The sequence below is a fragment of the Heliangelus exortis genome, chromosome 1 (genome assembly GCF_036169615.1).
Source record: "Heliangelus exortis chromosome 1, bHelExo1.hap1, whole genome shotgun sequence".
In the NCBI taxonomy this organism is placed as follows: Eukaryota; Metazoa; Chordata; class Aves; order Apodiformes; family Trochilidae; genus Heliangelus; species Heliangelus exortis.
The window spans coordinates 117,414,752-117,441,280 of NC_092422.1; the positions used below are offsets into that span (position 1 = coordinate 117,414,752).

At 48.1% G+C, this 26,529-nt stretch overlaps 2 protein-coding genes across 6 annotated transcripts; both read right to left on the reverse strand.

Annotated features, from left to right (window-relative positions):
- Positions 1-1,124: 1,124 nt before the first annotated feature.
- VTCN1 (V-set domain containing T cell activation inhibitor 1) lies at positions 1,125-16,338 on the reverse strand. 5 transcript variants are annotated; one of them, XM_071760820.1, is made up of 5 exons: positions 12,544-13,005; positions 7,747-7,811; positions 4,998-5,345; positions 2,436-2,714; positions 1,125-1,773 (listed from the first exon to the last, which is right to left on the reverse strand). In XM_071760820.1, exons 1-5 carry the CDS (start codon positions 12,573-12,575, stop codon positions 1,652-1,654), a joined length of 846 nt encoding a protein of 281 aa, XP_071616921.1. In that variant the 5' UTR covers positions 12,576-13,005; the 3' UTR covers positions 1,125-1,651. The 5 variants fall into 5 exon arrangements, with proteins under 5 accessions (XP_071616921.1, XP_071616928.1, XP_071616901.1 ...); XM_071760827.1 differs by having other exon boundaries at positions 1,125-1,797; XM_071760800.1 differs by lacking the exons at positions 1,125-1,773; positions 12,544-13,005 and adding an exon at positions 16,255-16,338 and having other exon boundaries at positions 1,821-2,714.
- TRIM45 (tripartite motif containing 45) lies at positions 15,773-26,041 on the reverse strand. Its single transcript, XM_071760757.1, has 6 exons — positions 25,547-26,041; positions 21,823-22,556; positions 20,721-20,850; positions 18,673-18,787; positions 18,332-18,458; positions 15,773-17,531 (listed from the first exon to the last, which is right to left on the reverse strand). The coding sequence occupies exons 1-6, from the start codon at positions 25,888-25,890 to the stop codon at positions 17,380-17,382; spliced, it is 1,602 nt and encodes a 533-aa protein (XP_071616858.1). The 5' UTR covers positions 25,891-26,041; the 3' UTR covers positions 15,773-17,379.
- Between the last annotated feature and the right edge of the window lie 488 nt (positions 26,042-26,529).

Genomic DNA, 26,529 nt, shown 5'->3' on the forward strand with positions numbered 1-26,529 from the left:
GCAATTGAAAGTAGTCCTGTAGTATGGATAGTAACAGGCAATGCTGCAGAAGTGGTAGAAGGTGCCAGATAGCAGAGACTCCTTTAAAAACAAAAAAGGCAGTTTTGTCTCTATAGTTGTATCTGTTTAATAACTGTTTAGTTCTGAATTTGAAGTTGCCATTTATATCTTGCTAGTCTCTTTTTCATATTATCTAGTTAGTTTTCTGCCTGATGCTGTAGTTGCTATTCACCTCTTACTCTCATTTCACGTTACAATCATCAGTCCTCATACAGGACTGTTGGATGCACTGTTTTCCTTTGGCAGGTTGAAGAGGTAACACTTATTCCAAGCCTGCTGGCTATTTTCCATCAGGTTTTTTTGCCATTCACAACATCTTTTTCAGAGGGGGAATTTGATCCCAGTATTGCGAGAGGACTGAATAGATGAACTGGCTCTGTTACTTCCAGTTTTATTAGTACATTCAGAGACTCACAAGACAGACAAATCAAATCCATTTGGAAGGAATTAAGATAGCCTTACTTTTATAATTTGGAGTTTGAAGGACCAGTTCTCAAATGTATTGTGGGAAACCCTTTTCCTGTTTGAGCTTCTGCCCATAATCAGAGTTCTGGTCACTGGGTTACTTCAGGCAAGAGAACACATCTTGTTCCTGTGGTCAAGAGTTTTTCCTTTACTTATACAACTATTCTTATTATGTTCCTCACTCTCTTTCCGAATCCAAACAAAACATGCTATTGTTGGCACGGCTGAGAAATAATAATACAAGTGATAAATCATCTGGCTTCATGTTTGTGCCACTGCATGCTCTGGAACTGGGAGGAGCTCTTAAAGTTCTCACCCCAAGAGGGAGGAAAGCATGAAGTGTGTCCTGTCATCATTGTAGCTGGGTGACTGTTCTGCATGGGAGGAGAGAGATGTTCATTTTAGCTGATTTTCTGTAGCTCCCCACTTCATCACCATTTCACCTCTAGAACCTATCACTCAAAGCCAAAGTTGATGAATTAGTAAAGGCAGTTGTCCTGGGCTTTGACTGTCTACAGCCCTTATTCTGGGTCTAGGTGGGGTTGCTGAGGCTGGCAGCTCCCTCTAGCCCTCTTCAAGGTATCTTTACTAGGTTTTTTTTTACTGAAGATGCTACACTGAGCAGTGAAGTTGTCTGAGCAAAGCCAGTGCAAGCAAAGCTTCTACTGCAGCAGGCATCATGGGGAAGGAGAGGAAAAAGTTCACCTTGCCTTGCAGCCATGAGCTGTAAGCCGAGGTTCAGTGAGTGTGCAGAGCAGCAAGAAAGATGACTATCTTGTGGATCAGAGAAAAGGTTGAGGAAGGGGAAAAAAAAAAAAAAGAGAATGAGGGGATGAGTAAGAGATGACAGTCAACAGTGTAAGAGAAGAATCTCCTCAAGTTGCAGAAGGTAATGGGAGAAGCCAGGGGGAGCCTGTAAAAGGGAAAAGTCACACGTACCACCCAAAGCTGGGGATTGGGAAAGGGCAAAGACATATCTTGCCATTCTGGCAGGCCTGAGATAAATGTGCTGCTTTAACAAAACCCAGCAAGATGGTCTGTGTATACTGAGCCTATATGCTTATAGGTTTCTCTTTCCGAGCTTACCTCCAGGTCCAGCAGTGTTTCTGGTTGTTTTATAGAGGCTTTATAGTGACAGCAGATATAGGGGAAGCAGAAGCATCCAGTGACAGGCTGGAAGGGAGGAGGACACAGGCTCTGCATTCAGGCTCACCAGCTGCAAGTTGGTCCACGTTATAATGCTGAAATCTGTAGCAGAAGAATAGTGAGAAGCTGACAGAATGGGGAACACAGCACAGAATGCAAAAAGAGCATCTATATTGATTCCTCCCCATTTTTCTGCATATGGATAGGGAATAAACCCTGCTTTTTTTTGCTCGAGACCCACTGCCATGAAGCCCTTACTGTTGAACTTTCTTGTGTAGAACAGGAAAAGATATCGGGGCTTTTTGTAAAGTTTGCTTTCCAATGAAGAAGGTGGTCTTAAAAGAGGGTGGGCTGGAGTCAGTGAGACTGACATTAGTAACAGGTAAAAGCACATGCTGGTTTGGCACACAAAATGGATATAAACTGAACTGGCTAAAGAAAGTGGCAAATTTGGGGTTTTTAATTGGTTGGTTTGTTTTCAATTAATATTCGGACTATATTTTGAACTGTGTCTTTCCTTCCCATTCCTTGGCAGTTCTGTCCCTCTGCCAAAGGAGCAGTTGTTACTGTGAAAAACATCTGAAATAGAAGAGTCAAACAGACCCGTTCCTTCCATACCAGGCAGAGAAAAAAAAGGCTTAGGCAAGCCATGGATTTCAGCCTGTTCCTTGACTGACATGGATGCTGGAGGAGCCCCCAGACATATTCACTGTTTAAACTCTTCTCCCCTTCACCTAGTGGTCCCTGGGTGGTGTAAACTTCACCTGTCACTTTGATGTTGCCTGTAGCCTTTGCAATGTTGTTTTCAATCACGCAGGTGTAGGTGACATTATCAGTGATGTTGTGCAGAAAGGAAACCACTTTCAAAGTGATATTTTCAGTGTTCAGCTCGTAGCTGGTGTTGGCAACACGAGGTAGGTACTGCCCAGAGTCACTGCAGGCTGTCCAGTGCACAGCAGGCTGAGGGAACCAGCGTGCTGCTTCACACTGCAACGTGTCCCCACTGCTGCTGCTCTCCATATGGACCTTGGGAGTGCTGAAGGCTTTGGGAAGGAAAAAGGGGAGAGAGTCAGAAAAAGGCAAACGTCAAGGAACTGAGTGTGAAACACCTAACTGTATCTGCTGGTCATTCCCTGTATTCCTAGGGTATTTCCTGCATGGTGTTGCAGCACTGTGTGTAGCCACCCCAAACACAGAGGTCTATACAGATTGGGCCGGAGGGGGGGTGACTCCAGGGGATCTAAAGACTCCTAGAACAAGGCAGTCCAGTTTGACAAGATCTGCTGGGGTCATGGTACAACTTTGGTGTCTTCAACTAATTCTGTTAAACAGTTACAAAGTTGGGTCCTGGGCTCATAAACCAAACATTTCCTGAGCCCCTAGCGGAGCCCAGGACCTGGCCAGCCTGAGACTCCTTGTATTTCTGCACAGTGCCCTGCTTCCCTGGGCAGGAATCACAGCTAGCATGGCTCTGCTCACCCCTGCCTTGGGCGGGGAGAGGCATGCCAAAAAAATGATTGTTGCTATCAGACATGGGGGGAAGCAGAAGATCACTCACCCTCTCCCCTGACTGCAAAAGAAGCCTAACATCTACTGCCTCATGATGTACCACTCATGCTAAATAGGGCTGCAACCAAAAAAGCTCCATCTGTAGCTGCTGGAGCTGAGAACATACTAAGGTGTGGCCTGAGCTGTGAGTTATGCCAATATCTCTGGATTAATTGGAACTTTTAAAGCCTGTTGCCAAGTCAGCTGTGTTTTATAGCCAAGACCATCTCAAATAGAACTTTGTTACCCTTGGTCTCTATATTTATCCTATTTCCAATGTACATATATGTGAAAATAAACCAGTTTTTTAGGACAGTAGGATTCACAAAGTTTCAATAGAAATAAAGCCTAATGCAGCATTTCACGTGTTCTCTCTAATGCTTTTTTTGTGTGTATTACTTTAAATTTTAAATCAAGAAACACAAAAGCAAGCAGATTCCCAATGTTTCAAGGAGAGGTAGAAGACAAAGTCCTCACAAGACTTAAGCAGCCTCAGATAAAAACCAGAGCCTTCTGGCTTTGCTGCTACCTACTGCAGTCCCAGACAGTTCTTGCATTCTTGTCACCCAAGGTAAGGAGCCTATAAGCCCAGTATCATTTCTTTATTTAGCACCGCTTGGTAAAGTGCTTAGCATAGCAACAGGGCAGAGATTTCTTCCAATCTAAACCTCCTCTGGCACAACTTGAGACCTTTACCTCTTGTCCTGTCACTTGTAACTTCACTGAACAGAGCAATCCCCACCTCTTTACATCTTCCTTTCAGGTGGCTGTAGAGAGTGGTAAGATCTCCTTCAGCCTCCCTTTCTCTATGTTACTGCTGTCCTGCCATGACAGCCTTGAAGTACAGAGGAACCCCCCTGTGCTGCTGGTATGGCAGGCCTCACCACACAAGCCATCACCCATCCTAAAACTGCATTGCTTTGAATTGCAGAGGTCTGACAGTTTTTCCTATCCCAACCTGAGCTGTTGGGATCATGGGATATGCTGGGACCTCAGGGATGCCAGCAAAAGCCAGCCAGAGAAACACTGAGATTACCCAACTTTGCAGACTCACGTCATCCAAATCATATGCTCAGTGTAACTCACCACAGTTTAATTAGAAAGATTCAGAGGTGACACAAATGAGTGAAAAGCTGCTGAGTGGCATATTGCTTTGTGCCAGGGGTGAACATGGTGGCCAAGCCCGGAGGGTTCAGAAGAATTAAGCACCCACGAGTGAAAATTCATCTGTGTCTGTGCATGTCTTGTGGTTAACTCATAACAAGGTGAACAATGAACTGTAGCAAATGTGGAAGGCCTGAATATATTAGAATAACAGAAAAAAGGTATGAAGTAGGCTGTAATTTTTACTGTGCAGCATTTCTGGCTGGAGGTATGTCTTAATCTAGAAAGAAAAAGCTATCATTTTGTCTTTAACAGGTATAAAATCTGAATCTTTTGACGATCGTTTAGCTACTTGCATTCTTAAGGGCTCTTCAAAGTCAGTTAAGTATTTGGTAGGCTACACATGGTAAATAGGAGAAAAAAGAAAACTGAGAGCATTAATCATGTTTCTGGAACAAGAACGTGGTAAGGTGATTAGCAGGTAAGGCCATAAACACCTCTGGAAAAACCCAAAACAATTGCAGTCCTATTCAGGGGTGCAGGGCTTGACTTTGGCTGCTGGTGGAACAGGCACTGCTGAGACAGCCTCAAGCATCAGTGTACTGCAAGTTTCATCTGACCAAACCGTGTCAACCTGTGATTTGCAGCAGGATTTCCTTCCTTGTACCCCTCACCTCCAGTCCTGTACCACAGCACAGCCACCCCGCTCCCTCTGGCCGTGGTGACAGAGCACTGGTAGGTGCCAGCGTCGGAGAGCTGCACGTCCCTCAGCTCCAGGGATGCGTTGCCACCCATCACCTGCTCTGCAAACATGGCTGTGCGGCCCCGAAACATCGGGTCTTGGTCTTGCAGGTGGTCATTTCCACTTTTAAACTCATGAACCAGCCCGGCTACTCCTTCCTTGGTCCACCGGATCTCTATGCTGCCCAGCTGGATGTCAGGCTCAAAAGTGCAGCCCAGGATTCCCCCCTGGCCAATGTTCCCTGTAGACGTCAGTGCTGTCACGCTGATGGAGCGATTTCCTGTGAGGATAAAGCATTAGGAATGTGAGCTGGTGAGCACGGAGGAAGGCAAAGTCACCCTGAAGCTGTTGTGCACCAACTCCGAGGCTGAACCAGCACGTTGCAAGGCCACCAGTAGCAGCTGCCAGCACAGGACAAATACCATGTCCTATATACCAAGATAAAGCATAAGAGCATTTCTTTAGCAGGCAGAGTGTTTCAAAAAGTAGCTCCTCTAATTTGCTTGAGAAGAATTCACATGGTATTTTCTTACTTATTTATATGTATCAGAGATTTTTCTCTTAGCAGCTGCCAGAAGATCATGATTCTTGCATCTTTTCTCAGTCAGGACCTTCCATTATGCAATATAAATATGTCTGCAAGGCGTAGTGCTGGCAGAGAAATAAGACCCTTACTGGAATTCAAGTTGTTTTATTTCTTTTAAGATAAGTCAGCATTTCCCTTCCCTGGGGACAGAATGCTTCTCAAGCTGAATCCTAATGGGTGAACTTGAGAAACAGCTCCTTCCTGGAACCTCTCTTCCATGCAGTTCTTTCCTAAGCATCCTCACTTAGCACACTCCAAGGAGGCTGCATTTGGGCCACCACCAAAGCAACACATTTATGTTGTCTGAGAGGGAGCAGGGGAATGTGCCCCATCCTGGCAGAGCTGCCCAGCTTCTCAATAAATACCACTGTCTCCTCCCATCTAGGAGACAGAGCACAGTAGGTACAGGACTTTCTGTATGTGTAGGTTTATGGCTGTGAGCCCAAGGCAATTTCAGCTAACACTGTATCTCCAGCAGCACAGGCTACGCTGCATTTACTGATCCCTTGACTCATCTGGTTTTCCATGGAGCAGCATATGGAGCTGAACGTTTCAGTTGCTAACATGCCAGATAAATAAAAACAAAAAAAAAGTGCCTTGGTTTCTGCTGCAAAAGGATAGACCTAGGAACTCACTTCCTGGAGCAAAACAGAGCTGCCCCACAGTGCAGGGGCTCATGTGTGTGCAGCCTGGAGCCACTTCGCTCTGAGAAGTTTTCACAGAAATTAAGAGCCAACACAGATTTCATAGAATCATAGAATCATAGAATCATAGAATTAGCCGGGTTGGAAGGGACCTCAGAGATCATCTAGTCCAACCCTTGACCCACCGGAGCAGTTGCTAGACCATGGCACTGAGTGCCACATCCAGTCTTTTTTTAAATGTCTCCACGGACGGAGAATCTACCACCTCACCGGGCAGTCCATTCCATAGCCTAATCACCCTCTCCGTGAAGAAATTCTTTCTAATATCTAATCTAAACCTCCCCTGGCACAACTTAAGACTGTGTCCTCTTGTCTTGTTGGAGGTCATCTGTGAAAAGAGTCCAGCTCCCACCTCGCTACAGCCTCCTTTCAGGTAGTTGTAGACAGCAATGAGGTCTCCCCTGAGCCTCCTCTTCTTCAGGCTGAACAGCCCCAGCTCTCTCAGCCTCTCCCCATAGGGCCTGTGCTCGAGTCCCTTCACCAGCCTGGTTGCCCTCCTTTGGACCTGTTCCAGGACCTCTACATCCTTCTTAAACTGAGGGGCCCAGAACTGGACACAGTACCCGAGGTGTGGCCTCACCAGCGCTGAGTACAGGGGAAGAATCACCTCCCTGGACCTGCTGGTGACGCTGTTTCTGATACAGGCCAGGATGCCATTGGCCTTCTTGGCCGCCTGGGCACACTGCTGGCTCATGTTCAGTTTCTTGTTAATGCAGACTCCCAGGTCCCTTTCTGCCTGGCTGCTCTCCAGCCACTCTGTCCCCAGCCTGTAGCGCTGCATGGGGTTGTTGTGGCCAAAGTGCAGGACCCGGCACTTGGCCTTGTTGAACCTCATCCCGTTGGAATCGGCCCAGCTCTCCAGTCTGTCCAGGTCCCTCTGCAGAGCCCTCCTGCCTTCGAGTTGGTCTACACTTCCTCCCAGCTTGGTGTCATCTGCGAACTTGCTGATGATGGACTCAATCCCTTCGTCTAAGTCATCGATAAAGATATTAAACAGAACTGGGCCCAACACTGATCCCTGGGGGATCCTCACTGAGTGCCAAGTGCTGGTGTCTTCTAACCCACCCTGAGCACATGTGTCTGCAAATCTCTGCAGTGTATAAAACCTACAAGAGCTTACAATCCCCAAGGAGACCACAGCTCCTCTTGGTTGAATGCCATGGAGCAGTACCTTGTTGAGAAAGGCTAGAACTGAAGCCACCTGTGCAGACTTCAGCCATCTGGCAAGTAAGTACTATAAAGAGAGCCTTAGACAAAAAGTTATAGAGGTGGCACTTCTACACAAGATGACACCTCACCCCGTGCACAGGATGGAGGAGACATGAAGGTAGTAGGAGGGCAAAAGTTCATCATCCCACTGGTAACAGCAAGAAATCTGAGCACTCACATACCTGAGACACCAAACCCGATGATCAAGGCAATCACCACAGCCAGGGTGATGATGACCATAATCATGCTATTTGGGGAAAAAAGAACAGACAAGATTATTGTGCAGCCCACCTCCTTTCACACCCTACACCATCTGTTGAGCCACCAGCAGGAAGGACGGTAAGGCAGGTAAGTCACAGACCTTGAGCAAGGTGAACTGGTGAATTGCATTACCATAATGACCACAGTAGTGGCAATGATTTGGGTGATCACTCATTATCAAAGCTGGAGGAACATGTGGCAGGAGGAGAGGAGACCAGGCTTTCCTTCTGGAAGGAGGCAGCAGGGTCCAGTGGAAGATGCTCCCTCCCTGCATCCCGAGTGCGTAAGTGAGCTGGGCAGTCTCTTATGGCACTTGCAAGGGACCAGTTGCTCAGAGAGGTGAGCAGAGCACAACCCCAGGAGACAACATGGGAGAAGCCAGGGAGTGGGCATGATGGGTCTGGAAACAGAGACAGATCTGTTTGTGGGCTGGTTTGGGGATACAGAATCACAGAATGATCAAGATCATCCAGTCCAGCCTTTGACCAACACCATAATCACATATTAAACCGTGTCCCTAAGGACTAGGTCCAAACACTTTTTAAATACCTCCAGGGATGGTGACTCTACCACTGTCCTGGTCAGGCCATTCTAATGCCTGGCATCCCTCTCAGTGAAAAAATGTTTCCTAACATCCAGCCTAAACCTTCCCTGGCACAGCTCCCATCCATTTCCTCTGGTCCTATCAAACAACACTAAGGAGAAGAGGATGTTTCCTTCCTCACTCCAACCTCCCTTGAGGTAGTTGAAGAGAGTCATAAGGTCTCCTCTTGGACTAAACACCCCCAGCTCCCTCAGCTACTCCTCACAGGACTTGTGCTCCAGGCCCTTTCATGAGCCTCAGTGCCCTTCTCTGGGCACTCTCCAGCACTTCTGTGTCCCTCCTATAGTGAGGTGCCCAGAACTGGACACAGTACTCAAGACGCAGCCTCACCAGAGCTGAGTACAGAGGGGTGATCACCTCCCTATTCCTGCTGGCCACAGTGTTCCTAACACAAGTCAGGATGCCATTGGCCTTCTTGGCCACCTGCACACACTGCTGGCTCCTGTTTAGTTGACTGTCAACCAATACCCCCAGGTCCCTTTCCAACTTGCAGCTTTTTAACCACCCATCCCTTTGTCTGTAGCTCACCATGGGGTTGTTATGACCCAAGTGCAGGACCTGGCATTTGGCCTTGTGAAACCTCATACAATTAACTTTGGCCCATTGGTCCAACCTGTCTGGGTCCTTCTGTAAGGCTTCCCTACCCTCCAGCAGATCGACACAGCCTAATTTGGTGTCATCTGCAGATTTACTGAGGGTACACTCAACCCCCTCATCCAAATCATTAATGAAGATATTAAAGAGAAGAGGCCCCAGCACTGAACCCTGAGGGACACCACTTGTGATGGGTCACCAGCCAGATTTAGTTCCATTCATGACTACTCTTTTAGCCCATCCATCCAGACAATATTTTATCTAATGCAGGCTGTATTAATCCAAGCCATAAGTTTCTGAAGAAGAATGCTGTGAGAGACAGTGTCAAAAGCTTTACTCAAGTCCAGAGAGACAATGTCCACAGAGACATGGCAGATGCCTTACTTCCCCTGTCCCCCTCCCCATCCCCACCGCTTTCCACCCTTATCCTTAAAGCCAGTGGAAAGCTGTCCAAGGAAGCCCTGTCGGCACATGCCAATGTGCTTAGGAGGAAAGATCAGAGCTGTGGGAAGGGGAACTCGTTTGTTGTCCCATGTGGATCCTGCAGCATGACAGCTCCTGGCAGAGACTTGTCATGTCCCAGAGGCTCAACTCCAATCACTTGGGGTCTCAGCTGGGCTGAGTGTGGGACAACCTTGTGCTTTCCTATTCCAGAGGAGGTACTGAACCTTGTGCATATGCTGAATATTTACACACTTGAGGAGCTTCACCAATTTCTAAGGAGCTGATGGCAGAGCAAGATAGTTGCTATAAACTCAGCCAAGGTTGCTGTGATGAGCCTCAGCCTGGGAAGAATGGGATTAGACCCACAGCAGACATGCCTGGAGCAAGTGGCAGCCATACCACAGCACCTTTTTGACTGTAATTCACCCTCATACCTCTAGATTAAGATCCTCCTTCTAGAAAATGGGCAGGGGAGAAAATGCTGGGAGCCAAGGGATGCTGTCTGCATGTTATGGAGCGTTTCACCAATAAATGGCAGGGGATGGATGGCAGTGTACGAGCAGCCTTAAAGCCTCCTGTGGAGTCCCTGAACACTTCAAGTGCCACCACACTTGCTTCTGAAAGGACCCTCTGGCCTGATGACCACATCTGCCCCAGCCTTGTGCCAGGCAAAACCACCCCTAGCTCTCTCACAAACATGAATGAGCACAAATGGCCCAGCACCAATGCTTTTGTCCCCTGCTGGTACTACCTGTCCCTGTAGCTGCAGAGCCTTGCTTGCTTTGCATCCAGAGAGGTGCTTTACCACCTGGTTCAAGGCAGCAGCAGCTGGGCTGACAGAAAAAGCTGCTTGTTTGTTAGGGGGGTTGGGGGGGTGGCAACTGGGGGTACATGGATGTTATTGCCAACTTCAACACCCCTTGCCTGTGACAAAGGGAAATCAGGCTTCTTGTAGTTTCCTCCACAGAAACCCTGAGATCCAAGGGCCTTAAAAATATTTGCCCCTGAGCATTATTTAGTCAATCATGTTGCAAGGCGAGCAAGAGGAAGCTGGCAGCCTGCCTGCATGCTGACAGTAGCTGTGTTTTGCAACAGCCCAGTCCAGCAGTTCAAGAAAAAAGCAATTTTCTGTGCATCAGCACCCATTGTACTTCCAGTGTTTCAGAGGCATGGGAACAGGCTGATGAGGGCAGTGGGGGCTGCTTAAGTTGGAGCCCTGTTCTGGCATCTTTTTGACAGCCTGCAGTGTGCTGCTCCATGCACCCTACTCTCTTTTCCCTGGTCCCATTCCTGATCAGCCAAGTGGGCTTTTATTGGAAGCTCTGGGCAGCCTGAATTCTGCTGAGCACAGACCAGGAACAGAGAGAGGCTGGGACTTCCACCATGTCAGGCTGCAGAGGCTTGATCTCTAGCTCTATGCAGATCAAGCTTTCTCTCAGGAAAGATCAAGAAATCTGGAAGATTAAGAGACTGGATATTCCCTGCCTTCCTACTGTGGAAAAGAAATAGCAAGGTAAGAGTAATCCAAAATGAAAAGCTGTACATTCCAATGAGAAGTTAGTGATTGTAGAGCTCAGTTTTATTGTAGAGCTCAGTCCATCAGTTTTATTTTTTGAGTTTTTCATCCTGTGGTTTGTTTATTTTGGTTGGTTTTTTTTTCCATGAAATCAATAGATACCTCCCACTGCTCCTTTGAAGCTTCCTGGAAAATTCATGTCTCTCTCTGGGCTATTTCTGCAATAATAAATTAGAGTGAAGAGGCCAACAGCTTTGAAGAATCCTTCTGCTTCCAGTAACCTGCTACTGTCTGGCTACGTGCAGGTTCCTGGGGCAGGCAGAGGCACTGTCAGAGCCAGAGGATGCCTCTCAGACCAGCAAGGGGCAGGCATTCATTTTTTCACACCCATCACAGTTATTGCAGTTATTTTCTGACAAAAGCCAGCTGGTCTGCCTCTGGAGAATAACAGAGCTGGTTACTGCACACAATCCAGCGAATGAAGAGCATAAGGAATATGATGTCAGTGGATATTTACACATGTTATGTTATGTCTACTAGTGATCTCCTTTTTGTCAGTATAAAGGTACAGATAATATTACTGTTTAGCACTTCACTGATGCCCATGTGAGAAAGCTGTAGCACTGCTCATGTCTGTCTCTTCCATTCATGTGTGGACTGTCCTTCTTCCCATTGCTGTTCAGCTCAGGTGGGACAGATACTTACAACAGATGAAACCTTTTTTTAACAGAATAAACACAAGCAGGGTTGTCTTACACACCTCACTGGAGCTTCTGCCTCTATCCAGCTTGGAAGAGCTGACAATAGGGATGAAGAGAGGCCACTTTTTTGGTGTCTCTGTTCAAGTAGTCAGGTCTAGATGCAAGCCCAGTTCATTGAAGGCTGAAGCAAGTTTGCCAACTTATTTAGCAGTCTGGTGGGGGTTATTATCAGGAGTTAAGGATATGTAATAGCTATATTTATGGCCTTTCCCACAACACTGTTTTTTCTGAATGTAACCCACCAGAACTTGGTCAATATCTCCAAAGGAAAGAGGTTAATTGAAATGAGAGGCATGGTTTAAGTTTGCACACCTTCCCAGCTCTTATTCCTGGCCCACAAAGCAAGGAAACTTGCTCTAGGACAGCTTCTGCCTTACTCTCCACAACCCACAAACATGATGGAGATCTAAGTGACTGCCTGAGGATCAGCAGCAGGAATGTGGAGACTCCCTCAAGCCATTAATACCCTACAACGGCAGGAACATGGAGCCTTTCTCAATACCCTGACCTACAACAGCATTCAAGCCTGAGATGGCATATTCCAGCAGCACAGAGTTTCTAGGACACACATCTCCATCCTGACTGCAGTCGATAGGTGTCTGACAGTTACATGATTTTTCTGATTGCATAAAAGAAGCTGTACCTGTATTTAAGTAGCTTGGGTGAGTGCAGTACAGAGTAAAGATGCAAAGGATTGGTGTCTTGAAGGCTCCTGGTAGCGCAATGATACAGATGAGGAGTCTGGAAAACACAATTCCCTCCCTCCTCTCTCCCATAGCAGATGCAGTTAATACCATACCTCCAAAACATGGCCTGGCCTTGGGATGCCATGGTTGCAGCACCTATGAAGACAAGCCCACACTGTTCAGCACAGCTCCTGTTCTTTGCATGGTATATTCTCCCAGGCTGCCGTGCTTAAATAATTGACCTCAGCTAAGGAGTGGTGAGCCCAAGCATTGAACTCTCAGGAATGAGGAAGAAATGAGTTTCTCATGTGCCCCCCATAAGGCCAGCCAAAAGCAGAGAGGCCTGCTTAGTCACTGGGGCAATAGAAGGTACCTCCTACATCAACCATTAAAGAAACATGTCTGATGTAAAACAAAGCATAACACATATCATGGCTGGGTAGCCAGTTAATCCTGGGATCTGTGTGGAGCAGCCATCAATGTAGATCCATAGCTCACCCATCACTGGTGGCTTATGTTATATCCAGGGCTAGCTCAGGGCTCCTTGCTAAAATATCCAACCATGTTCTTGGCAGTGGGCAGAGAAGTCCTACCTGCAGGACCCCTTCTCAGGCCCATTTGCCCTGCAAATATTCTGGTGCCTCTCTGTGCTGTGCTAAGAGGCTCCTCCAGGCTAGCAGTGCTGTTAGAACCACATAGTTTTGGAAGTAGCCTCTTCCTCTGAACTCCTCCAGACCAAACTGCTTCTGCTCCTGAAGGCCATCTCCTGCTGATCTCAGATCTGACAACATGTTGGACATCAGAGCACGTAAAGAAAATAAATCCTGCAAACCTTTCCCTCTGTACTTGGTCCTACTGGAGGCTGGGAGCAGGACAAGTAGTTCTTGGGCATGAGATGCTGAGGAGGGCAGAGGGAATGTGAAAGAACAGAAAAGGGAAGGCAGCTTGCACCATCATGTCCAGTTTTCTGAAGGGAAACCTGTGTATCCTAACATCTATGTCTGGGATGAGTTCCAGATAGGATGGGGAGAGGGGAATTTTTGTCAGTTCATAGCGATCTGCATAAAGTTTGGATGACTACACAGAGAACAGCTTTCCATGCAGAGCTGATGCCCAGAGGAACTGGGAATGGTCCAGCACATAAGCAAAAACAAATTACTTTCTCTACCACAATAAGAGGTTCAAATCAAAACTGGTCAGTGATGACCAAATTACCTGCAAAGGCTGAGTAGGAGTCAGAAGTGCTTACGGTGCCCTGAGGTGCACAGTAGCCTTCTAAATGTGTATGTGCAAGATTTCTGAAGCTCTTAGTCTTTATTACCACACTGCAACTCCAAAAGAGCCTGTTCACCTCTACAAGGGATGAGAGTAGTCAGATGTGGTGCATGGCACATAACAGACTTTTCTAGACTGAAGAGAGAGACCTCGAATGGGCTGTGGCTCTTACCATCAAACTGTATTACAAGGAATATAGCAACCAGGACTCACCACTTCCAGCCTCCTCATGCCACTATGAAGCTACATGTAGCTACATGAAGCCTGTGTTGAAATTCCTCCCATGCCCCACTACCCTGCGCTGCTGAAGGCATAGTTCTGAACCTCCACTTAGCCTGGTTATCTGTTAGGAATCAAAGTAAAATTGGAAAGCAAATTATTTTCTGCTGGATTAGGGTGTTGAATTGGTTCCCCATGCAGTCAGAGGACTATCATACCCAGTGATGCTTCTGGTGAGGCAGGACTGCATGGCCTGCAGCAAGGACAGAGGAGCCAGGGTGGGACCTGCTCCTTTAAAGAGGCTTTGGGTTTACTCAGCTTTTCGTGTGCTACTTCAGTGTGAGTGCTTGGCTGTGAGCCTAATCACTCTCCATGCAGAGGAGCCACCTGAACACCCTGTGCAAGGTCTATGGCAGAGGTGTGAACAGGACCTACTTCTAACTCTCCAGTCTTGGCTATTGCTGAAAGTTCAACCTTCACCCCCTGGCCTCTGAACAAAACCAAGGAGTGGAAGCCTTTTATGTGACTGAAAATCACATTGCACTTGGTTGTTCCAGTGGTTTAAATTCATAAAGCAGACTTTTTATGGTTTTCACTTCTCCGTGCTTTCACATGGATTAGCACTTTTTAAGATGAGAAAAAGAAACCTGACTTATTTTGTGGTGTTCTACTGATCACTAAAACCGCTGTCATTTAGCAGAGCATCACTAGCAGATAAGAGTAACTAAGCCATTGTGGTGTGGTAGGAAATGTGCAATAAGAATTATCCTGTTGACACCTGTTTTACATCTGGTTTTGGTGCAGTGGACAAAAGATGTGTCCCCTTTCACCACCAGTTGGCTCCAAGCTGTAGCCACGGCACACCTTAACACAGTCAATAATCAGGTTATTTCCATTTCAGAAATACAGTTCTGTGTCTCAGGCACAGCCCCAGTAGGATTGGGCCAGAGCAACAGTCCATTAATTACTGAGCAGATCTCATGCTGGTGCCTGTCCCTCTCCATATGCCTGTGCTGTGAAGAACAAGAGGCATTCAGAGTATTTCCCAAAGAAATCAAAGATCTGTGAGTACATGGTCTGCCCAGCTCTTTTGAATCCATTAGCAAGATCCAATTCCCATTTCATCGCCTGCCTGAGGCTGTTTACAACAGACCACTGGAAGCTATTCCTGGGAATGGCTCTTGGGGATCAGTGTGAGACTCCAGCAGAACAGTAGGATCAGAAAATCATTTGGTTAATGAACACTGAGGGTAAATTCTGCTTTCAGATAATGAGCGGGCACTTTCACCTAACAGTACACAAACATACACCCAAAGTACTAAGATCAGCATCTTTTCTGCATATGATTCTTCAAGATCTTCATGCACAGTCCTCTTTGCCTAAAACAGCAGTAGTCTGCTCTTTATAAAACTTGATAATCCCTGGGACTGATTGAGCCTTCAAGTATACCGAAAACCCAAACAAACAAACAAACAAAAATTGATACAAGGGCCTAACCCTTGCAGGATTAGTACCCCATGCTGTCTGAAAACTGCTCTCCAGATGTCAAAAATAGAACTCAGCCCAAACTGAGTGCAGTTCCTTGTAGGGTTTATGAGCTCACTGGTGTAGTTCTCACAAATACTTCTTGGGAAATGTCAGCGACAGGGTGTGTAAGAGATGTCTAGCACAAAGAGAAAACACATTCCTCTGTCTGAGAGGAGTAAGGTATTTTTAGATAGAAATTACACACCTAGAAGGTAGTGCTGACCTTATGTGTTCCCTCTGCAACACAGCATGGAAGCTCCAAGAAATAAACAGTGCACATGTGGGAGGTGGGGAAAAAGAATCAGACACAGAAAATAAGCATTTTGGTTTACATCATGTTGTGTGCTAAGCACTGACTTTGCACACAGCAAGGGCAAGAATAAGTTACTGCTTGCTCCATTAAAGGTTAACTGATAAACTTTCACTTTGAAATTTCAGAGTCAGCAACTAGGAGACTTAAATTGCCTAACTTGGAGATTTAAACAGCTTAACCTTCCCCTGTTTGTTTGACAACCCTTTCTGGACGATTAATGGAAAGGTATAAACAGCATTTGCATAAGGATATCTGATTCTTTTGCTGGGAGGAAGAGGTTCCAAAACTGGCTTTGTAAAAGGAAAGAACAATAAATGAGTCGTCAAGGCCTGAGCAAGCAAACAGACAGCACAGGCTTCTCCTATTTACAAGCCAGTCCCTACTGTTGACACTGGAGCAGCATTCCTGTCCCCAAGTGACCAAAAGTCAGATCTTTGTCCCCAGCTCCCCAGGCAGTATTAGGAGCCCCTAGCAATATATACCCACTCACAAGGTTATGCTCAGGGCAGTAGCACTCCCCATCTCAATGACACAAATGTGTTTTGTTCAGAAGGTATCCAGGGTGTCTGCTGCACCCAGGAAAATGGCAAGCAGCAATTGGCAGGTTAGCAGTTGTCCTTCTAGGAAAGTGCCTATTCCTCCTCGTCACAGATGTCATTTCCCCAGTGACAGGTTGGCAGTATGTGTACAAGCCTACGAGATGCACCTCTCTTCCTCTGTGGAAAATGGGACAAGATCTTCCAAAACCAGACCCTTGCACAAGTCAAATCCAGTTTAGCTGTATTCCAGTTCCTTCTGTTGCTCTTGCCTAGCTGCCCCAGTTCAGGACAGACACCTACAAACTTGCCCCTGTGACTCCTACTGATGTTCAAACTGTCCCCAGATCTTTCCTCAGTGAGCTGGGTACAATCCTGGCTCCCACATCACCCACATCATCTCCATGGAGAACACACAGATGGGGGAATAACACTAATTCCTGCTCCCATCAGCAGGATAGCTTTTCCTTGGGTTTCTTTCAGTTGTGTTACTAACCCACCTTGCTCCTACCCCGCAGCGAGGAGGTAGTGAGACTACAACTGACTTGGAGAAAATGCAGGAGCTGCAAACACAACAGCAGCTCCCAGGAGTGTGAATGTGCTCTATGCACCACATATCTAACAGGGAGATGCAGAAGCCATCTTCAGGGTGCCGAGCCCTTCCAAGGCACAAACACCAAAACCCTTTGGAATGTGCCCCAACAAGGAGCTTTGGCCTCTTCAAGAAGGACACCAGAAACTGTTGATTCTGCAGAATGAGACACATCTTGACCCTTCCATGAGGTAACTGCTCAGATTGAGTTTCCCCTTAGAGCCTGACCCCAAAGGCCTCGAGTCCTTCGAAGTGTAGGCACCATTACTATTTCTCAGTGTTTGCTCCTGTTCAGGTACAAAATAACTTTGCATATGCACCCTTGATTGGAAAATAAGGCACAATTTATTCTCTCATCCCTCTTTCTCAGTTTACACCCATCACAGTGTCATCCTGGCAGCAGGGCCATGCAGTAATCACAGGGATGCTTGTGGTTTGTCTTCATGCAGCAGTCAGCAGCAGTGCTCACAGAGGCTCCCCTGGCTGCTCAGAGTGCCACTGTCCTGAGCAAACTTCTCTGTGAGGTGTCAGAGGGTGGCCCTCCCAAGCACTCTGAGCTCTCTTTCACTTGTCCACAGCATGACCAGTGGGGGCTGCCAGGGTGACCTTTGTGTCCATGTCCACAGCCTTGGTACCCACCTGCAAGAGAAGAGGCAACCAAAAGGGGGACAGAAAACCCCACTCTATCAGAGGCTTTCAGAAAGTTCTTCAACCCCAGGACTTCTCTAGGATGGGGAGTCGTGCTGATGACAGCACAGCATAATTGAGGCTAAAATTACCAGAGCTCCTTAAAGAAAACAACAGAGGGGAACCCCCCTGTTCCAATTGCTGAAGGTTTCTGCCCCTTTGCCTGTTAAATAATGCAAGGCACAGACCTGCAGAACCCTATGACAGCCACTTGTGGCTATGGCCAGAGCTAGATGCAGATCCAGCACAGAAGGTAGGGCCTGGTTCAGTACTAAAATATGTAAAACCCACAGTGACACATACAGGTCAAGGACAAGGAGGCTGGTTGGGATAAACAAAGAACTTGAACTCTAATCCTAAATGAGGAGAGGGGCTTTTTAATAGGATGGCACTGGGTACTGTGTGTGTAACATAGCCTGCAAGCTCCCAGCATGCCATCACTGGAACAGGAACAGCATAGTCACAGCACTGCTTGGCCTCAGAAGGGCTGAAAGACTGAACTGCCCTGCCCCATCTCCTGCAGAGCTGGCTCAGGTCTCTGTCTACAGGGTGTGCTAAAAAGACTCTTTAAGCATGTCCTGCTGCGTTTTTCACTGCTGCAGTCCCATCTTGCTGGGAGATATGTACACAATGGTCTGGTGCATGTGCAAGTCAGGATTTATGCTGGAGTATATACTCACACCTATCTACACTAGGGAGGACTGAATGCAACAAACCTTCCTGACACCAGTGTGGGGAAGCTGAGCACTTACCTGGCATGGTCCCCCCACAGGCACAGTGAGCAGCTTTCTGCCCTCCACTTGAGCAGAACGCACAGCAGTGAAACACACCCTGGTGCTTGTGGAACTTGCTTTTCACCATCAGAGTGAATGGAGAGCCCTGCAGAGGACAAGCAAGCTGAGAGGCTGTTGCAGTAGGTGCTGTCAGATGCTGTGTATGCATTTTCAAAAAATGACTGGATGACCTTGTTCAGTTACAGGTCACCAAGCCCAGTCTTAAACTGCTAAGTAGTAGAGGCAATCCTTAGAAAGTCTTGAAACAAATACTTAGGTAAAAAGAAGGTGAAAAAGAAGCATTGAAGAAGAAATGCTACCTTTACATGCTGCCCTTTCACATAGACACAGACAGCATACAAGCCTGGCTCCTCAGGGCTGTAGGAAATATGGTAGGTCCCATCACCATTATCACACACTGTTGGCTTGACTGAACTACAGAGAGAGAAGTACAAGTGGTCAGTGACTGGCAGAAAAATTCTCTACATATGAACCACTGTTTGGCCTAGATTTGTCTCAGTTCCTTATCCTCATCTTGTTCAGCAGCTGCAGGTCTCAAGTCTCAAGTAAGCTGAACAGGATGCATGAGCAATATTCAAGACTCAAGTAGCTTTCACAGAGATCTGCTACTGGAAGCTGCAATAACCATAGAAAGGAAGTCACACAAAGCTCAGCTGCTCTGCAAGGATTTGTAGCAACCCTGAGCGCTGAAAGAGCAGAAGATGACAGACAGCACACTTGCAGGTCAAATTACCCCATCAGATGAGAGCCCTCAGAATTGGAGATGAGAAGCCTCAGAACTGGGGTAAATTTTCAGCTTCAGAGAGCAGTTACCTCCAGAAGAGACCATGAATAAGACAGGACATAAATGGTATATGTTTGAATCACTTCAACCACTATCCCATCCACATTGACCTCAACTCTTCTCTTTAATGCTCTGAAGAGTTCTAGGTGCCTGCTGGCAAACTCTCCAAAGTGAAGCTTGCTGGCTAAACAGATTGCCAGGGAGAAAGCACCAGCTGGTTACTCAGGGACTGATCAGTTGGCACACAGACAGATGGATAGAGCTTTCCACATACAATTATCAAGCAGCTCTGCATAGAGGAAGATGTTCTTCCTAATCCCCACTAATTATTTTGTGTCCCAAGACATGACAGTTTATAATCTTCCAGATCTGCAGGCTGCATTCCTTACCCCCTACCACTTCACATCAGTACAGCTGCCTACAGCATTTCCTGCTATGACCCATGTGGTGATACTTCATGCTCTTCTGTAGCTGCTGTGTCTCAACCCAAAGTCAGGAGGCTTTCAGACATGAATGTAGCAACACCATACACACAAAAAAACCCCAAGAAACCAAGTTAATGTGGCCACAGCGACCTCTACCCCACCAAGCAAAAAGCCACAAAACCCTGGTGTGCATACCTTCCTACACTCTGTGTTCACCTATATATAGGTATATAAAGGTGTATTGCAACAATATTATTGAACAATGATGTTCTATTGACAAAGACCTGTACAGCCACCACTGCTACTGTGCACCTTGTCAACACTCCCTCATGGGAAGGAGTTTGAGCATCCTGTCCCTTTTTCCCAGTAGATCATCCCACCAACAGCATTCCTGGAACCAGGTATGCTGGCATCTTCCTCTGGATATGTTGTAGGTACTGTAAAACAGCATAGATGTTTTTCTTAAGAACAGATTGTTATTTGGTTCGGCATTTGTGGCTGACTTTATAGTAACAAGCACGGCCTGGAAACAGAAAATATTTTTTTCTGGTTGATCCTTTTCACTGTGGAAACATTTATGAGTTCAAGTGCAGTCTTCCCTGCTTTTGCTAGAAAACTTCCAAATCTGTGAAAGCACTGAACACTTGCAACTACAGAAGAAAGGACAATGAAGTCCCAACACAGATTCTTTCTTTAGACCACGAACCACTTCCAACAGCTGTCAGAGGCCCTTGGGCTTGGACTCTCTGCGTCCTGACAGTTGTTCTGGGGTTGCAATGTTTTATGCTCCTTAATTGTTAACAAGAGGAGCCCTGGCTGGCTAGTGGTAGGGGTGGGAAGGAATGATAGCTCACTCTGACTGTGTCTAACACTCACTGAGAGCTGAGTCCTTTAAGAAGCCCCGAATCACTCAAAGATTCAATACAAATCTGAACAAACATTGTCAAACTCGACACAGCCAAATGCAACCAGTAGAAAGCACTGCCATAGCAGCGGAAAGAGAAGTATTTTTCCACTGCAAATTCTCATCCATGTACTGAAGCATGTCCTACCATCTGCCCAAGCAAAGAGGCAGACAGGTTAAGGAAGGCAGAAAGGCAAACCCAGTGATCAGGGAGTTTGTGGGTAAAATACCTACCAGTCCACCTTCTCCTTGTGTGTGATGGTGACCTGCACAGCCTCTCCTCCTTGCCTCATCCGCTCCCCTCTGGTATCATTGAAGAGCAGGGTAAAGCCAGTCAGCTGGTTCTGACAGGCACTGTGGAGATCTGCAAGACAGAGAAACAAGACCAGAAAGGATTCACACCTGCCATGACTGCCACCTCCCACCTATTCTTCACTGTCGCAGTCCCATAAGAACATGTCCAGGAATTTGTTGCTGGGGTGTATAACTCCTTCCACTCACAGGGAAAGGTAAATATATGAGCGGGGATCAGAGAGAATGGATAGCTACAGGTACTGAGAGATGCTGGGCAGGCTTAGCCTGGAGGTCTGTATGGAACAGGGTAGTCTTCACTCCTGACCCTCTAGGCCCAGCTGGTGTCTTCCCACATGGCCTCAAGGTGCACCATGCCACTAGGAGAGAGGAGACACAGCGTGGAGACCTCAGCACTAACAGTTTGGCATGGAAGGGAACAAACGAGCCCTGGGTCTGTCTCATCTGTCCTTTGCCAGCCTTCACTGACCAGAGTTACCTGTGCTTTGGGGGGTGCCCTGAATGTTATCTGTTTGATGGTCCTGCTCCAAGTCCTCAGTTAAGCAAATACCCATGAAACCATTGGTGCCAGTTATTCCCATGGTAGTCTCACCAGAGGCTGCAAGGGGAATGAACCTACTCGCTCAGACATAGAGAGGATCTGTCTGGGCTCATGCTGAAGATTAGCTGAGGCCAGCAGGAGAGGATCCTGTTCTGCCATTACAGATGACATTCCCCTGAGTGAGCTGTGGCCTAAGGGCTGCTCTCCTCACACCTCAGCCCCATGGTGCTCAGGTCAGTGGTATTGAAGAGGGCAACTCCAGTATGCTCTATGCATTTGGGTGGGAATAGTTCTCTGGATTCCTGACCAGTGTGGCTCCCATAGGTCCTCAGCAAACAGGGCTCTACCTCTGCTCCTAATTAATGTCTGGACAGCAGGGAGCCAACAGTGCCTTGAGCTGAACAGAACATGGGTACAGAGAAGAAACAGGTGACTTCAGGGAGCATTTTGTTCCCATTCAGTTCTTGTACAACATCCCATTACCTTCCCCATGCAGGGTACATCTGGCTGGATCAACCACTTTATTGAGAATGGCCCCAAAAACTTCATATCCACAACACTGCCCTGCCCCCTCCTGGGGAGAGAACTGGATCCTGTCATCCGCACTGGGATGGGTGTTGTAAACAACACTGTTCAGCTTTGCCAGCCGGCTCATCACCACCCCTTTGGTGATGAGGATCTCCAGGTCTGAGCCACTCATCAGCAAGTGCTCTGTGAACTCCACGCCTGTCCTCATGTCCAGCAACAGCTGCTGCAGCTGGGCCTTCTGCAAGTGCAGCAGGTTTTCCTTCTGCACCTTTAGGTCCTGCAGCTGCTTCAGCAGCCGGTCCCGGTGTTCTTCAATCGCTTTCACATACCCATTGGCAAACAGACAGATCTCTGTGGCCACAGCTTCTGTGCGACTGCGGACAGCACTGCCCATGTCATCAATCTGGCTCAGCACACCCTCCAGGGTACCCACGTGCTGCTGCGTGCTTTTCAGCAGCTCCCGCAGGGCATCCCCGTGCCTGTGGATAACATTGCTGGTGAAATCACAGCGGTGGTGCCGGTGCCTGTCTACAATGCAATGCCGGCACACGGGCTGGTCACACTGCTCACAGAACAGCTTGAGTTGCTCGGTGGGATGGGAAGGGCAGAAGAGAGGCTTCCCAGCATGGCTGGAATCCTTGGTGTTCTCCAGCTCTGTCACAGCATGAGAAGCTGTCTTCTTCTGTCTCCTAGAAGAGAGCAACCGTATGTCACTTCATGCATATTGGATATGAAATGTAAGCATCCAAGACCCCTTGCAAATGCCAGTATGTGCAGACTGCATGTCAGAGTGTGTGCTGCTCCCTCCTGTCTCCAGCAAAGGTCACTCTGCCTGAAGGGACTTGTGGTCTCCTGAGAACAAGGCTCCACACAAAAGAGGACAGCATCTCCAAGCAGCTCGTTAGAAGCTGCTCTCAGGCTCCCTGCATGCTGTCAGCACTGTTTTAAGACTCAAAAATCATGTGCCCCACTGTGACCCCATACACGAGGGAATGGGCTGCCAGGCTGCCAGCATTCTCTTCATGGAGCCTGAAACAAGTGGTATAGTTGCAATTACCCCCTGAGCTGCTGTGATAAAAGCAGCAGGAAGGCAATGAGACCTGCAAAGTGAGAGCTGACAGGAAGTGCCTCAAAACAGAATTGCTCACTGACAATTCTGGAAAGGAATTGGAGGTGCCAAGCCCCTCAGCCATCAGACCAGTGATTTTCACCAGCTTCAAATTCACTGAGGCAAATGAACTCTAATATCTCTTAGGGTAAAATCTTGTTCAGGCCACTGACTGAAGAAGGTCTGTGGTAAAATATTTAATATTCTGAAAGTCAAAGTCTATTTCCTTCTGGTTGCCAGGCTGTTCAGAGGAGACCAAAGATGGGACACAAAGCACATGTTATATACCAGACATCCACGACAAGGTAGCTCTAGAATATGTCCATTTTGTGCTATTTTGGACACTGAGAGCTAGTTATTGATCAGGATATAAAAGCCTTCTTTCCTTCCTTGTCTCTTACACTAATTACTTATGGCAGTTGCAATGTGAGCTCCAAGCCACAAACAAAGAAATATTCTGAGGATCAAGCTCTATAGAGTTGCTCTGGCAACACGAAGCAGCCTCATCACAGGAGAGGGCATGGGTCTTACACTACTCCTTTCACCTCCCACTAGTCTCCCTTGAGTCCAGAACATTTTCAAAGCATTACTTACATAACACACTTTAAATTCACACTTCCCTGACCTCAGCCTAAAACCTCTCACACTTATTCCAAAGAAGACAACAGTGGCACTTGGATCCTTATAAATCTTCCTTACACACCAAGAGCCAATTTTGAAAGGGTCTTCCTTAGCCCTTGTTCTGCTCTGCCATCAACATAACTGAGTGAAAGTCTGCAGATGCTAGTGGGGTGAAAAAATTGTATCAGTGAATGAGGTATGAAACAGGTCATTGGGACAAATTTTCTACTGCTTCATACTATCTATAGTTACTTCTGTCAGCATGGCAGGACGCTGTTCAAGGTCTCTGTTTATCATTCTTCAGCAGCTTGCACGCAGTACAATGCATTAGCTAATCACAATGGTATGCTGAAAATTACAGCCCGAAGTGGAAAGGTGGAAAGTGTCTACACCATTTTACCACAAGCACCAGTATCTGTAGCGAAGCAGGGCAGCAAGGAATGAGCCTCAGTCCTTTCTGGAGAAAAAAAATTGCTACTCAAGTGAAAAGGAGCAGCAAATGTGGAAGGAATAGGCTGAGTTGATTAACCCAGGCTAAGAGGCTTCCCTGGCTAATGCTGGTGCATATTTTCCTGACTCTGCCCGTCACCTCCTTGCTTCAGAAAGCCATTCAGACTTCCTATCACTTCTCACTAGCCACTGTGGCTGCCTCCTCTTCAGTTCCTACCTCTGTTGTAGCTGCCTCTTCTTCCTGCCTTACTGACATGATTCTTTCTGAGGTACAAAGTTCTCTTCTGCTGTCATTTCTTCAGTTTTTCTGTATTCCAGCAGAAATACACCCTGCAACATCAGGGACACTGAGACACAACGGCATTACTGTTGTAGGCTTCCAGCCTCACAGAAACACTGAAAATGCACACAAGATGTGCACACAACAGTTAACAGGTAAGCACACATTGATCATCCAGAGTTATAAATGAAAGTAGGTTGGCTAGTGTCAGGCCGTACACTTACATTCTAGAATCATAAAATGATTTGGGTTGGAAGGGACCTTAAAGATCATCTAGCTCCAACCCTCTGCATGGGCAGGGACACCTTCCACCAGACCAGGTTGCTCAAAGCCCCATCCAACCTGGCCTTGAACACTTCCAGGAATTGGGCATCCACAACTACCCCAGACAACCTGTGCCAGTGTCTCACCACCCTCACATTCAAGAATTTCTTCCTAATACATAACCTAAATCTACCCTCTTCCAGTTTTAAACTGTCATGCCTTGTCCTATCACTCCATGCCCTTCTAAGAAGTCCGTCTCCAGCTTTCCTGCAGGCCCCCTTCAAGCATTAGAAGGCTGCTGTAAGGTCTCCTCAGAGCCTCCTCTTCACTGGGCTGAACCACCTCAGGTCTCTCAGACTGTCTTCGTAACAGAGGTGCTCCAGCCCCCTGATCACCTTTGTTGCCCTCCTCTGCACTCACTCCAGGAGGTCCTCTCACTTCACCTAAGGGTGTTTTTGCCCATATGAACAGTACATGTTTCTGGAGATGGAAAGAGGCAAGAGAGAGGCACCTTAACTTCCCTGTTTTCCCTTGGGAGATGTGCCTTCCAAAGCAGGACAGCACAACACACGAGGCTCTCACCCCGCTCATATTCTGCCCACATCCACATCCATTGAAGCGCTGTCAGTCTCCTCAGCCAGCAAAGCTAAATCAAGATGCAAAACAGCAAGCAGGCAGTGTCACGGGCAAAAGGGTAGCTTGCTTTTGGACTTCATAGTCTCGCCTGAACAGGGCTGACCGACCTACTACTAGCAGGTTGTCTGACTTGAACGCCGCACGGAGAGGCTAAAAAGCCGCCTGGGATTCAACAACCACGAAGATATGTGAGTTTAGTACCTGCCGGCTGCACCCAACCACACGCTGACCCCCAGAGCCTTGCTCGAGAGGAAAACACCGCCCCTGTGCACCCGGTGAGGAGGTGGCCCCGTCCTGGCCGGGCCTCTCCGCCCCCTCACCTGTGTGCCTGGCAGCAGAAGAGGCAGAGGTCAACCCCGCAGGTCAGGCACCGCCTGGCAGCCGCCCCGTCGACGCAGAGGTCGCACCCCGCCGCCGCCGCCGCCGCTCCGCTGCCGCGATTCAGCGCCAGGTAGTCGGGAGTGAGCTGGCTGACCCCGCCGGGCGGCAACACCACCTCGGCGTCGCACACCGGACAGAGGGCGCTGCGGGAGGCACCTCGTCCCGGCTCCCCTAGCGGCCCGAGCCGCCGCAGGCAGGGCGAACACAGCGAGTGCAGGCAGGGCAAGAGCCGCGGAGAGACCCAAGGCCCGGCGCACAGCGGGCAACGCGACCCGAACGACATTCCGAACGAGCCCGGCCACCGCGGGACTCGCTCCGCAGTGACCGCCGAGCACCTCGCCCCGGCTGTTAACGGCCCACCGGGGCCCCCCCGCGCACCGCCCCCGGCCGTTGGGCGCCGGCTGCCCCGTTGCTAGGGGTGACGGAGGTTGCGGACGAGGGGAGGGTGACGGGGGGAGCGGGGGAGGGTGGTGGCTGAAACGGCGCCGCCCTTCACCGCCCCCGGGGCCTGAGAGGGGCCACGGGGTAACCGGCTTAGAGTAGCCGGGGTAGCCCCCCGTAGAGCGTGGGGCGGCGGGGAGGCCGGGGGACCCTTCAGGGGCTCCTCGTCCGGGACGGGACAGGCAAAAGCGGGCAGAGGCGACCCAAGAGTCCGCTTTGTTGTCGCTCTCCTCACTGAGGCTCTGAAGAGGTTGTCCCGTTGCTTGCCGCCTCTTGACACCTCCTGTGAGTTTGCCGAGCCGGTCATTTGGGAAATGACCTCCTAAATTTTGTGTTTCCAGTCTTTTCATTTCAAAATACCACCACCTGACGGACTCTGCTCTACAAGCGGCTTCTGAGCGGGCTTTGCAGGCATTTTGCTGGCATGCGGGACGCCGTCAGGCATTGGTACTTCTTCCTTCTTGTCACCCGTGATCTTGGT